The sequence below is a fragment of the Pholis gunnellus genome (genome assembly GCF_910591455.1).
Source record: "Pholis gunnellus genome assembly, chromosome: 8".
In the NCBI taxonomy this organism is placed as follows: Eukaryota; Metazoa; Chordata; class Actinopteri; order Perciformes; family Pholidae; genus Pholis; species Pholis gunnellus.
In genome coordinates this window covers 26,299,611-26,313,934 of record NC_136534.1, presented here as the reverse complement: position 1 = coordinate 26,313,934, position 14,324 = coordinate 26,299,611, and the positions used below count along the sequence as shown (strand labels likewise).

The 14,324-nt window shown below is 41.0% G+C and overlaps 1 protein-coding gene across 1 annotated transcript in view; it reads left to right on the top strand.

The window, feature by feature from the left end:
- LOC306700482 (uncharacterized protein) overlaps positions 1 to 12,379 on the top strand; it is a 133,556-nt gene extending 121,177 nt beyond the window's left edge. Inside the window, exons 18-28 of the mRNA XM_079165508.1 lie at positions 291 to 464; positions 1,943 to 2,116; positions 2,571 to 2,608; positions 2,764 to 2,813; positions 2,972 to 3,018; positions 3,609 to 3,826; positions 4,670 to 4,935; positions 6,126 to 6,248; positions 7,240 to 7,381; positions 8,479 to 8,738; positions 10,384 to 12,379. Coding sequence (XP_079021634.1) covers positions 291 to 464; positions 1,943 to 2,116; positions 2,571 to 2,608; positions 2,764 to 2,813; positions 2,972 to 3,018; positions 3,609 to 3,826; positions 4,670 to 4,935; positions 6,126 to 6,248; positions 7,240 to 7,381; positions 8,479 to 8,738; positions 10,384 to 10,428 — 1,537 coding nt within the window. The 3' untranslated portion in view covers positions 10,429 to 12,379. The remainder of the gene's footprint in view (positions 1 to 290; positions 465 to 1,942; positions 2,117 to 2,570; positions 2,609 to 2,763; positions 2,814 to 2,971; positions 3,019 to 3,608; positions 3,827 to 4,669; positions 4,936 to 6,125; positions 6,249 to 7,239; positions 7,382 to 8,478; positions 8,739 to 10,383) is intronic.
- Positions 12,380 to 14,324: the final 1,945 nt, after the last annotated feature.

The window sequence follows — 14,324 nt, the reverse complement described above, 5'->3', positions numbered from 1 at the left end:
TGAGTGGAATCTTCAATGAGTTTCTGTGTTTTTTATGTCTTTGTGTTGGGCTGACATGAGTTTAGATGGAGCTGGCAGAGTTCAAGTGAAGTCACTTGGTCTTTATTCAAGCAGCAGCACGTTGTCATTAGTATTAATGAGAGCTCTTATTCACTTCTTGTCCCTCACAGATTTTAACCTGCATTCAGCTCATGTGTTTGGAGTTTCCATTTTCTAAACGTCTCCGTTCTAAACGCCTGACACTGAATGAACATTGTCCTCTAAACTTACATCATTTATCCTTCATTCAGTCTGAGGGGCTGCAGGTTGTCAGAGGTCAGCTGCTCTTCTCTGGCCTCAGCTCTGAAGTCCAACTCGTCACCTCTGAGAGTTCTGGACCTGAGTTACAACATCCTGAAGGATTCAGGAGTGAAGCTGCTGTGTGACCTTCTGGAGAGTCCAGACTGCAGACTGGAGACTCTGAGGTCAGTCCACGCTTCAGCTCCACGGATGAATCTTTACTACATATTATTCTTCCTCTACGTTTGTGGGTGTGAATGTGGTTCTATAACAGAAATAAGACTTCAACATTAAAATGTGGCACATTTCTACACTGATAATATTCTCACACTTAAAATGAGGCTAAACACGTGTATGCAGCAGATAAATACAAAACGCTCAACCAAAATATTATTCAAACCAAATGCTGATTATAATAAAACCACAATTCAATTAGTTCAAAACCTGCATCCCTCACAGGCTGAATTAGCTCCAAACACTTGACTTTAAAGTGTAATAAAGTGGACTAACCCTCGGCTGCATGCACCATGAACACAAGAACCAGGTCCACTAATCTCCCACAGAACTCTAGAGAAAGACCAGTACATCTGTTGATGCTGTTCCTGAACGAGCTAAAGAAGATCAATCTATACTATTCCTATTTGTTTAATCAACCATTTAACCTCATTTATGTACAAACATAACTTACACCCATAAAGTTGTGAATTTCTTTTCTTCATATTTTATTTTTCCTGGACTAAATGTACGTTTTGTTCACCTGGGCGTGGCACCGTAGCGTGAGCTTCTGATGGCGTGTGAGCTCCGAGCATGAACAAAAGGTTTTATACTCAACGTGCTTTTAATTGCATTATTCTCTGAAACACCAGAGGACGAACAAACTAAATGAACTGTGAAGAATCAGGAAGAGAACCAGTGTAACGCCATAAACCAACCTCCACAACCAAGAGGAGGAACTGTTATCATCTGTAAACTCATATCTCATATTCATGGAGACTTTATTACCTTCATACAAACCCTGTAAAGAAGTCAAGTATTAAATGTATTATAAAGAAACAAAGGTTGAATATGCTGTAAACTATTTGATTTGGCTGTTAAATATTTACTCAAATGTAGATTTTTAAGACCTCCTGTTTCTAAAGCATCTAAAACAATGTGTCAGACATCTAAATAGTGCTTTTATCAGTAAACTATTTGTGCCTCGTCGTAGCAAAGATTCAGAGGTGCATGACCAAGCGGCGCCACCACTTGTGGAGCCTTCGTGCAGGACTCGCAGGCCGTGATTACATCATTGTTGTGGAGCGTGCCGGCTTCACTGTGGCGAGTTTAAACTAAGCTTTTAGTCTGCAGTCACAAAAGTCAACCGTCTCGTAAAGAAACTGCAGAAAATGTCCAACGTTAGCTGTTAAAGTACATCACATGTTTGGTAAACGGTAATCTGTATACAGAAGATCATCTGAACTCATATTTAACTTGATAAAGTTTACTCTCTGAAGTGGAACTATTTATTGTGGTGTGTGTTTCTACTAATAATAAAATAGAGGGCGGATATCATGATGAAGATCTGCAGTAACAGAATGATGAAGTCAGCTCCACATTTAAAACATGAACACATCTGATTGGATTATAAACGGATGTTTATCTGAATCATTTATCCTTCATTCAGTCTGAGGTACTGCGGGTTGTCAGAGGTCAGCTGCTCTTCTCTGGCCTCAGCTCTGAAGTCCAACTCGTCACCTCTGAGAGATCTGGACCTGAGTGACAACGACCCGAAGTATTCAGGAGTGAAGCTGCTGTGTGACCTTCTGGAGAGTCCAGACTGCAGACTGGAGACTCTGAGGTCAGTGAGGGGGTCCGAGTCAGTCCGTGCTGGTTCATAAGTGTTGTTAATAAAACACAGGGCGGTTTGCTCACAGTGAGGGTTTCCCTCCTTTTTCTCCCTTCAAGACCAAAGAATCAGAGATTTTACCATCGAGTGCAGTTCCTCTGATGTTTCTTTTCTTTAATTTCTCCACAAACAATAAAATAAAAGCTGACAAAGCAAAGACAAGCAGGTTTGTAGAAGTGGTGGGATTTCACAGTAGAGTGAATAAAGGTAGTTGGTTTTGTTCTCCTGTGATGTTTTTCTGCATCTAGACTGTTATTTCCTCTAATGCACGCTCACAACATGAAGGAGACGAGATCAAAAAGCAGATTAGTTGCTTCATATCAGGACTATGAAGCTGGCTAACTCAAAGAATGAACAATTATTTAAAACTTGATCATAACTTTTGGGATTGTGTTCCTCCCAACAGGTTCCGTGAAAGTTTGATCGTTAAGAAACACAAACAATGTGAGTATTGAAAGAATGTCCCCATTCAAGCTATTCTACATTACAATCTGATCTTAATGAGCCTCATCGTAACAAAAAGTATTTTTCAATTCTGTTCGAGCTGTTTGAAGAACTTTGTCTGCTGATGTTTCTCTTTCTCTTCTTCTCTCCATCAGGTGACGCCGACGGCAAACTGGATGAGAAAACAAATGTGCCCGACAAAGAGGTGAGGGAGCAGCAGCTGAAGAGCGTGAAGTTTATTTATTGAGGTTTCTCTGCTGAGTAAATGTAATTATTGTGTACCAGGGGAACAGAGGGCAGAGAACTGTGGCTTGTTACTTGATTTCTATTGAAATAACTAACTTTGTGCCTTCTTCATTCCAGGCTCCATTCTCATTCTCACCTGAACACACAGCTGAATCTTCATACAGGTAATCCTATGAAATACACTATTCCAGCTTCTTTCATGGTTCATCAAGTTGTGATTCTAAACGAAGGTCTGTTGTCTGTGGGGAGCAAGTCAAAGCAGGACCTGGACCGTATTTATAAAACTGTGGAGAATCCATATAAAAGACAAGAATCAGATTAATAAAACTGTGCATGCATTCATTCACGGTTCAGGTCCTGGTTCAGGTGGCTTTGAACACAAAAGACGACATTGAAACGATGACGAACTGACAGAAGAACAAAGAGTCTGGGCCGATATATGAATAGAGAGGTTGATGAGGGAATGAGATGCAGGTGAGGAGGTGGGCAGGGATGAGGGAAGTGGAACAACATCTCAAGAACAATTGTCTTGCGAGTATGTTCACAACAAGTAATACATGCTGCTGATGTCATCACGGGTTGTGGTTGAGGACCCAAACGCAGACACGGACAAGGTTAAATAAAGTGAAAAGGTTTATTAAAGGGATAATGGGTGGTGATCCTGCACATGGACACCTGTGAGTGAAAACAGATCATGTGACTAACAGGCCAATAGATGCTTCTTATATTTATTCGTCCTTTCCGTGTCCTACAGGTTCAGGTGTCCTGGTCCAGGTGTGTTCCAGTGTTCTTTGACTGGACTGGTGTTTGTTATGGCTCAAGAGGCAGAGCTGCTGTACAGGACTGTCCAATGGGATGAGGGCCTCCTCCAACCAGCTGGCAAGAAGGCTGCAGGGCCGCTGTTCGACATCAAGAGTTCTGAGGATGCTGCAGTCCGTCAGCTCCACCTCCCACACTGTGAAACAAAGCACGGTAAAGACATGGCTGTCTTCAGTGTTCAGGAATAAATCACCAAAACTACAAAGAGTATTAATGCGTAAAACTAGCTGCATCTGGTGACATGCAAAAAAATATATTATAATGGTGGTAACACTAAATGCACAGATCCAGACAGATCACATGTGGGAAAATAATGATGAATTCAAAGTAATAGTTAAAGGATAGGGGCGGAGTGGGAGGCTCCAGAGTCAATTGGCGAACACACTTCATGCAAACTCAAAAACAAGCGGTGATGTAAGCAGGAAATCAGCTCAATCTTCCGTTAGCTGTTAGCGGTTAGCCAACCACACTGACTAAAACAATGACAGTGATCCACAGAGCAGCTGCAGAGAGGTACTCAGCAGAGTGTGTACTGGTAGCTTCGTTAGCTGCCAAACTCATCGTCCATTCCGTTAGCCGTCAGGCCAAACACAACGCAAACTGTTCCTCCGCTGTGTCTCTTGCCTCATAGTAGTTGTTTGGGGGGTCGGTGATGCACTCAGCTGGGGTATCACTAGGGACCGGGGGTTTGTATGAAACAGGCAAGAACAGTTGTTTTGAGGAAGTGTGAGTCACTGCAACCACAAGAGGTCCTTGAGAATGCAGCCATAACTGAAATATGATGCAGTCAGCTGTAGCAGAAGGTGAGATTAGCCGTGGACAGACACAGAGGTGCACACTCACTCAATCACAGGCACGCATGAGACCAATCGCATGATTCTCCTGGTGGAGAAAAAAAATGACAAATTGAACTCAAGTGGTAAGAAATGAATTAGGTTGTGATGAACCTGTTTTATCAATAATAAATAAAGGTTTAACAGCTCTTTGCTCCCACAGCGTTGGTCTTTGACGGCCTGTTGTCTGTCGTCCACATCACTGATGATGGAATGACAATCCTGGAGCCGCTGGAGATCACGGATACTCATGTGGTGGTGAAGGTCCCGAACCTCTCCGCTTTTGGCCTCGTCTGGGATTTCATCAGGAGGTTTTGGGACATCTCGCTGCCAATAAAGAGCAAAGTTCTGCTGTTCCTCCGACCCCCGCACGTCACAGTTCAAATTCTCAATGTGTTTCTGCTGCAGGACAACATCCCTTTGCATGAGGTAAAGCTATCTGTCTTATGTGCTCACCAGCAACTTAAACTCTTGTTTTAAGCCACAGCTGTTTCCACAAAGACGATTCACACGTTGCTCCTCGTGCTGTGCTCAGAATCAAATGTATCTGAACTGTAAATCTTCAGATTGTTTAGTTTTTTGTAGGTTTTTTTGATTCTCTCTCAGCATGTATTTCCATCTGCCGCTAACATTCGTGATACTTCTACCAGATGGCATGAATAGTCAACACAACACAGAAACAATGGAAAAAGATTTGCTGAGATGATCACTCAACTGAGAGGCTTTACAGGCAGAGTGAACGTTAGTAAAATGAACTTGTGTCACAGTCCCTTTTTTGATAAATGGACTAGGTTAGTTCCAAAACATAAAGAACAATTTAGAATCTACAGACAGAGAGAGAACGGCTTCTGGACTTTCAGTATTTGGCGTCCCAGTTGAAACCAGTATTTTACTGGGTTGAAAGATGAGAATCTCCCTCCTGGATACAAACTGAACTTCACATCATTGAATCTGATTTGTTTTATGCTGCATGACCAAAAGAAATGTGAGAAAATACTCAGAACAGTCCGTCAAAATATGAAGGAAAACTTTCCCTTCTCACCACTTACCCAAGTTATTATTCAAGACAACTTGGTTTTAAATTATGAACTCAAAAATGCAATCGTATTATTGATGATCTGTATGATGATGAAATACTAGTGACTTTCCAACAATTGAGGGATTCCTCCCTGTTTCCAGCAGCACACTTTTACAGATATTTGAATCCATCTGGTCACAGTTCAGTGGATCTGTAGAGAGGACAAAGAAAGGGACGGTTGCTGAACAAAATGAAAACATTTAATCTTCCATAAAGGCAAATAACGATGATGTTCTGGTTCAATAGAAATGGGAAACAGCACTCTGAATTCAAATGATGAAGATGAACATTTGATAACTCATCTCTTTTCTTTAGCCTTTTAATAGTCACCATGAAGACATGACCTGTTTGTTTGCAGTGCTGTAGCATTTGTTTGTTTTTATCGAGAAACATTTATTCTACACTTTTATTCATTTACTTAGTTTATCCTCATAATATTTTTAATTGACTGTAATTGTCATGTTTAGGTGTTCTCTACACATAACATTACCTTGACTATCTGAGCTGAAACTAAACTAATAAAAATGTCCCGTTAACGAAGGTTGCCAGAGATCAACAATCTGCGAATTACATCCAGATCTCCTCCGAATGTGATCAGGACATTTGCGTTGGTAAAAGGTACCATGTCCACTGTGAACCTGAGGGATTCCATATACAGCCTAAGGTGAGTCAGATCACTTCTACACTTCTAAGAGTCTGTGTCCACATTCAGTTTTATTCCTGAGCACCAGCATCTTTTTTCAGTTTGTGTCTGTGGTAGTTCCCTTAGCTGTTAGCTGTTAGCTGTTAGCTGTTGGCTGTTAGCTGTTAGCTGTTGGCTGTTAGCTGTTGGCTGTTAGCTGTTAGCTGTTGGCTGTTAGCTGTTGGCTGTTAGCTGTTAGCTGTTAGCTGTTAGCTGTTAGCCAAACACACCGTCCATAACAGTGAGCTGTAGAGCAGCGATCGAGAGGTACTCAGCAGTCCTGGTAGTTCTGTTAGCTAAACACACCAACTGTTATTCCTCCACTGTGTCTCCAGCCTCAGAGTAGTGTGTAGTGGCCTGTGTCCACATAGCATCTTTTCCTGAGTGCCAGCGTCTATTTTAATTCGTTCCCAATGAAATCTTTTTTTTTTTTGACAATCCGCCTTTTTTGAGCGGCCGCTCCGGGTGCTTGAAGTTAAAAACCTCTGAACTGGTGATGCTGGTGACGTCACTGTAGAAAATGAAAGAGAAGCTTGTTTTGTCTGTCTGTCTGTCCTTAACTTTAAACACAGATTATAGCTTGTGAGTGATTTTATCACCGTACACGTCGTCTCTGACGGATCGTCTTCCTCGTTTCTTAACGTTACGGCCGACAGATTGAGCATTCTCCAGCTCATCTATACAAAGTATAATGGTGCTCATGATGAAAAACAAAGTCAAACCAATAGATAGAAGCCCAAATAGATAATAAAAAGCAAAGGGGCGATGCTAGTGGATCATACAATGGTGGCTAGAGTGGTGAAATGTTGTCGAGATATTGTCATAGAAACAAAACAAACGTCTCGGAGTGTTTTTTCGATGAAACGCTGGGATGAAGGGATCCACAGAGACCGTCCAGAAAGAGACGCTATAATACGATTCACAATCAGGGAGGAAGCAGATACACATTCTGACTTCTGGTTCTTGATTTCAGGGTAAACAATTTGACACGAGGTATGGACCGGATTTCCATCCGACATTTGAAGTTTTCCTGACCCCCAACACGAGGAAGGTGACTTTGTCGGTCCTGGACGAAGAGAGGAACGCAGTCTGGGAGCGTCTCGTATCACTGGAAGGTAAAGACGATCAGACACCCAGTGATGGACGAGAGTAGAACAGAACATTCAGGGAGCTCCACATCTCATATCATTCTTTATTTAGGCTGCAGTCTTTATGATCCGTATATCTAGAACAAAATGCAGGACAGCTGCACCTCTCTTCTGTCAAATGAAGGCTGAAGACTTTCCTGTTCATTAAACACTGTACTGTAACTTTAATTAGTGTATTTTATACCCGTTTTATGCTATTTTAGCTTGATTTTATATTGGATCTTTATTGTATTTAAATGTCTTTTTATAATGTCTCTTTTGCATTTTGGGCTTTTGATGTTTTATGTGAAGTGCTTTGAATTCTTGCTGAAATGAGCTCAATAAATGAACTTGCCTTCATGTACGGGTGCAACGGATCATAAAGCTCACGGTTCAGATCGGAGTCACGGATCTGATCAGCACAACAGAAGAAAGGAGCAAATATAACGTTTAGAGATCCCTGATCACATTTATCTGCTGCAGATTACCGATCATAGATGATCCATGTTGGCAGATTGTTGTTTGTTTTGTTATAGCAGCTGGTCTACAAGACTCCACCGTCCAAATACATCTATTCAACCGCTCTGAAGTCAGAGTAAACATCAACATGTTTCAATTTGATCCTTTCACACAATTCAAATGATTGATGATACATTTGAACACATCATCATTTTACCTGAACAGAGCCTGAACGCATCATAATGGAACTGAATGGAACCTCCGTACATTAGCCGTTAGCGGTGTGGCTAACGTTACTAGCTCTCCTCATTTCAATTTCAACATGGATTTGTTGTTTACATGTAACATTACCAGAGATCAGAGAACAGAAAGCATAAATGATGATGTCCTGATTGTATATTTCTACGGATCAACAATGGTCCTTTACACCACTACTGACATGTAACACCACTGGGAACAATATGTGTAAATATATATATATATATATACATTCTATCCTTTTTCTTAAAGGAGAACACAGGAAGTGATTTACATCGCAGAAATGTGAGGAATATCTTGCTGTAGCAGTTCAAAACAGACTTTTAATTTCTTTTGAACTTTACAATAATTTGTTGGTTATCTTCCAGGTCCAAGAGCAGAAATTCAACAGAGAAATGTCTCAGCAGTGGACAGGGTCCCGGCAGAGGTCAGGGTCCCGGCAGTGGACAGGGTCTCAGCAGACCAGAAGCTGTTCACAGTTCGGACTCAATTCGTCGACAGAGTGTCTGATTCTGTTCTGAACCAGCTGCTGGATAAACTTCTTGAGCACGGAGTGATTACTGACGCTGAAATTGAGTCGATCAGAACAAAACACAGAGCAGATAAAGCACGAGACGTGATTGACACGGTGAGAAGAAAGGGATCTGAAGCCTGCTCAGTTCTGATCTCTGCTCTCTGTGAGGTGGACGAGTGGCTTTACACAGCGCTGAACTTCAGCTGAAGATGAACCAAGAACTGTGGAGTGATGATGATGATGGTGATGATGATGATGATGAATCTCTTCAACAGTTGTCTCACATGACTTATTATAATCTTTAACGGTGCACACTACGAGGCAGCGTTTCTAACAGGGTTTTGTGGGACTGTGGAAGAATAGTTTGTACGTTTTAAAGTCAAATGCATCTTTCTGTGACACATATGCAGCGTCAAAGTCCATGGACTCTTTCAGAGTTATTTCAACAACAGCTTGAGTAAGATGCCCCCTAGTGGTGGTGAACATGTACATAGTTTAAACAGGTGGTGTCAGAAGTACTCTGAGAAGCTCCGCCCACCTCCTCACCTCATTTCTAACCCATCTGGATTTTTCACGCCATTTCTTAACATCTTTTAGTCACCTATTAAAACAAGTATTTGTCATTTCAACAGTTTAGATTAACTTCATATTGTTGGTTCACCATATTCCAGCTGTCTTTGCATTTTAAAACTACAAAAGGCTAACGTGACCGAATTGGTGACTAGCTTATATGTGAGGTCAACGTTAAGCCAATTAAGGCTAACAAGCTAGCTAACTCAAACTCGACAGCAAGACGCAACGTTAATGTCAGTACAGTGTGGAGGGTGATTGTTGTTTACTCTTTGTAACGTCCATGGGTTCAGTAAAATAGACAAGACTGTTTGTGTGGGGAGTTTGCTAAGTTAGCTAATGTTAGCTCAGGGGTCGGCAACCCGCGGCTCCGGAGTTGTGTTGAATGAGAATGTTCCACCACCAAGGCCTTTGGGCCGCTTGTTTTTCATTGTTGTTTCTATCAGTCTGAGACCAAAAGTCTGAGACTGAAATGTCTAACATTGGCCATCGGCCCCCACCTTTGCTCATTCTGTATAAAGAAAGCTTGTTCACTAGTTTCTCGGTTCTTCCTCACTGAGACTGTACGCATTCTGTTGTGATGGTTGAACCTTCTCTGTGCAGAAAATAAATATACAGAAGGGAACCTCTGGTCTTTGGTATTCTTTATTTCAGCATCAACAGACTCACGCAAAGCAGGTACGGGATATCTGACATTTCAGACAGACAGTAAATGGGCGTTGTAGCGACACTCAAACAACAAGTAACAATCAGGTTTGGTTGGCTATGAAATCCTGAAACTGTCCCCCAACATGCCCACCCTAGGTTAACAGGATTTCCCTCTGATGTTTGGAGAGGATGTATCAGGCTTCTGGAGAGGTGGCCGACCACATTGAAGACAAAGATCATCCAACAACGCAGAAAGCTTCCATCCATCAGTGAGCTGGAGGAACACCTGCTGGCAGCTGAGCCTCCTGAGGATGGCACTGAAGTGAGGTTGACTTTGGTAAGCTGTTTGTTCTTTTATTGCACTCAGACTTGAAATATATCAACAACATGTGGAAACGATTACATCTCAGCAGAATAAAGCTGGATTGAGATATCAAATATAAGATGACATTGTGTGTACTGCATATTGAAGTGTTTGGCTCAGTGTTGTGACATTGCAGACACGCTGAAGTGTGTTAACATCAAACGTGTGTTGTTCCAGGTCGGGACAGCGACCTGTCTTCAGTGTTCCTGCTGCTGCACCTGATTCCACCTTCTGCTCCGGGTCGGAAGAAACCAGGAAAGGTGTCGGCGTCCCAAGCAGAGAAGCATCTCGTGGCATTCAACAAGGTTTGTGTTTGTTTTCTAATTTATGACAAGAATGTTAAATTATAATCCGTGGTGGGATGAATGTGACTATAACTCCACTGTTTCTGGTGGCGAGTAGAACTGCAACGATTAATCGATTATTAAATGAATCACCAACTATGCTGATAATCGATTCATCTTTAATTCATTTTTTAAGAAAAAGTCCAAATTCTCTGCTTCCAGCTTCTTCAATGTGAATGTTTTCTGGTTTCTTTCCTCTCTGACAGGAAACTGAAGATCTTTGGCTCGTGAGGAAAACTAAATATTTGAGGACGTCATCTTAGGTTTTGGGAAACACTGATTCTCATTTTTCACAATTTTCTGACATTTCTGAAACAAACGACTATTATTGATGAATTGAAAATGCTCATTAGTTGCAGCCCTAGTGGTAACTAGACATGTAAATAATGACTTCATCAAATTAATAACGCAGAAATGTAAATGGCCCGATGTCACCCGGCCGTAGGATCGTGTAATATAAAGTGTTTATCATCTGATTATTAACTAGTGTAGAAACGCTTGGTTCATGTAAACCCTGCTGGGTGAACCACAGGCAAGACAAGTTTAGTAACTCATCACTTTTATTTGCAGTAATTGGTGAAGTCATTGAATGACTTTTGAGACGAGTAACTGTCATTACTAAAGTCCAACACTGCTAATATTACAACTATGTCATTGTGATGTCTCTCGGTGTGTTTGTCTTCTCAGACTGGAACAAACATCAAGAGCACCGTGATGCCATCACTACCAGCACTCAACCCTCCCTCCTGCTGCTGGAGCTGGAGGAAGGACGTCCACCAGTTCTCCAGCATCAAGACAAGAAGTCCAAACCTTGCAGGTGAAGCTCTTCTCTTGGTGCTCTGGATGAACTGTTTAAGGCACATCATACAACACCATGCCCCACAACATGTCCACGTTGATCCAAACCACCGCGAGCAACATTGATGTTGGCAAAGTCAAAGAGTCCTCGTGTTGCTTCATCAGCGCTTGAAGTTACTCCGACATCATGAAGGGTTTTGTTTGTCAGGCCGAGTCAACGAGTTCAAATACGCTTGTTGGGCGTTTACGATTGGTTCATGGTGACTTGCCTGGAGAAGATCTTCACCTTAAATGTGCTCAGACTGGATGTGGCTGTGTGTTTGGTACTTTTCAGTAATATCTGATGAGATGGTGCAGCCATCAAGACATGGAGTCTTAACTTTGAATGTCTAGTTTAATATGAGGAGCTCTGAAGATTAAAACATGTAAACAGACCTTTTTAACATTTGTATGACATAGTTCATATCCTGTACATGTTAACAACATGAATATCACATAATACTTCCTGTAATCTCATGAGAATGGTTTTATTTCAGTGTTGGCTTGTTTCAGCTGACTGCTGCTCACCAGACACAGTGAAGAGAACTTTGTGTTTCAGAAAGTATCAGTAAGAAAGTCTTTGTACTCATAGTTGGTGGTTTTGATTTGTCTCTGGTGAGAGAAGATTAAATATGTTTGTGTTTTGGACAAATCAAGACATCTGAAGACGTCACCTCGAGCTCTTTTCCACTATTTTCTAACATTTGAATGGACTAAATGATTAATAGAGAAAATAACCAGCCGATCATTCGCTAACAACAATAAGCTAATAGTTGTAGTAAAATAACAAACCACATGATTAACTCACCCAACCAGAGGCTTCAGGCCTTTACACTATGTGACGATTAAACAACTCAAACATACAAATACTCACCTGTGAATATTATATGTCGAAGGCTTTTATTGTGAAAGGTAGGAGTGGATCTGGTCTGAACTTCCTTTGTTCAGGTTAAAAGGAGAAATAAAGTTTACCGTCTTGGTTTCTAACAACAGAGCCGCTGTGTTTCATGAATACACCACGTGATTGGTTGATGAAAAACTATTGTGTGATAATCACATGAATGAATCAACATGAATATACAGTAGATCACATCTGCAGCAGTGGACCACACAACCAAAGATCATCATCAAGTCTCTGCTGACTCGTGGTGGAACGGACCGATGTCCATCCGTGATCCGTCCTGACCCCCTCACCGTTCACCACACGTGAGCCTCAGACAGTTTACCGTTAACCATCACAGTGTAAATAAAGTTTTACTGACGATCGTTATCCTCCAACATTCAGTCACACGTGAGATCAGGACGTCATTGATGTGTTTCTAGTCTCTGATCTCTGATGATGTCACATTGTGAACAACCAATCAGTGTTTAAACCAACATTGAATTATTTCATCACACACATTTTATTCTACATGTTCTCATTATAAATGTCTCCTCAAATAAAGAGTTCACTTTAACCAGATTGTGTTAAAAACATTAAATTGTGAAACTATGAAGTCATGATTGATTCATCTGAGACCAACAGTCATGTGACCACAAATCAGAGAAACTTTGACTGAACTTCAGGAAGTGAACACAGAGAGGAGAGGAGGAGAGGAGAGGAGGAGAGGAGAGGAGGAGAGAGGAGAGGAGGAGAGAGGAGAGAGGAGAGGCTGAAACATGTCAATAGTTTCATATTTATAACATGTAGAGACTCCATTTCTTACATTGGTAACACTTGTTGGAAACATGTTGGATTCATAGATTCTATTGTTTAACATTTATTTTAAAGAAATTATCAAAGAAATTCAACTCTTTTTAATGATTGATGTCATAACTGTGTTGTTCTGCACTAAAGACATGTTCTAGTTCTCTCTACTTCTAGTCATGATGGTTCTGTTTCTATAGAGGAGCAGGACTTTTATTTTGTAGAGAAAATCAAGACAAGTTTTTGTGTAATTTTCGTTTTATTTCTGTATATTGTTTAGTATTCTCTCTGTAGTGAGACGTGTGAAGAGGCCTTGGCTGTTTGTACTGTTGAACCCTCTGCAGTGTAATGACTGCGTGGTTCCACTAGAGGGCAGTGTGACAGCAGAACACAGAGGACACCTTCAGTCCACAGCAGCTGACTCGTGTTTGTGTTCCAGCTCCACCTGTCCACACACCTGCTCAGCTTCAGCTCCTGATTGGCTGCTAAACAACAGGAACAATAATTGTAACACACTGGAACCTTCCACAATAACTATGAACACAAACGCAGCGTGTTTATTCTCATTAACACGCCTCCATTGTTGTGCACACCAAAGAGCAAAGCTGCATGCTGTTTACAGCTTCAAGCTGTGGTTTCTACGTGATCTTCATGGTTACAGGTGTTTTCACAGGTTTCTCATGTTTCTTTAGTTTGTAATGATGAGTGTAATGGAGAGAACTGTGTGTAGTTATTAGTGAAAAGTGTGTTTTAGTGAGTAAAGCAGAACTGCTCAGTAGAAACATGAGTTAGTTACTTTTCAATCACCAGTTTTTGTCTCTTGACAAGTGGAAAGAAACTGTAAAAGAAAAAGTCCTGATGTGAGAATGACATCAGTGCATTGAGAGAAAAAAGGTTTAGTTTTAATTCTTTAATTCTTAAAACATTAACGTTACACTTTTCCCTCTAAATATTACATTTCAACTGTAAAATATCTTGATATATATATATACACATGCATACATACATAAATACATGTGTATATATATATATATATATATATATATATATATATATACATCATGCCAAAGGCAGAGTGGGATTAATGTGAGATATCAGCTGTTAAGTGTTGAACATGAGCTGATAGAGAGGAAGTTCAGTGTGCAAAGAGAAAGACTGAAGGAGTGGTAGAAACAGGAGGGAGTGGAGCATCAACGGACTGTTAGAGAGACAAACAAGTTCAGTCACGTTCATTTAGTCCCCGCCCTTCA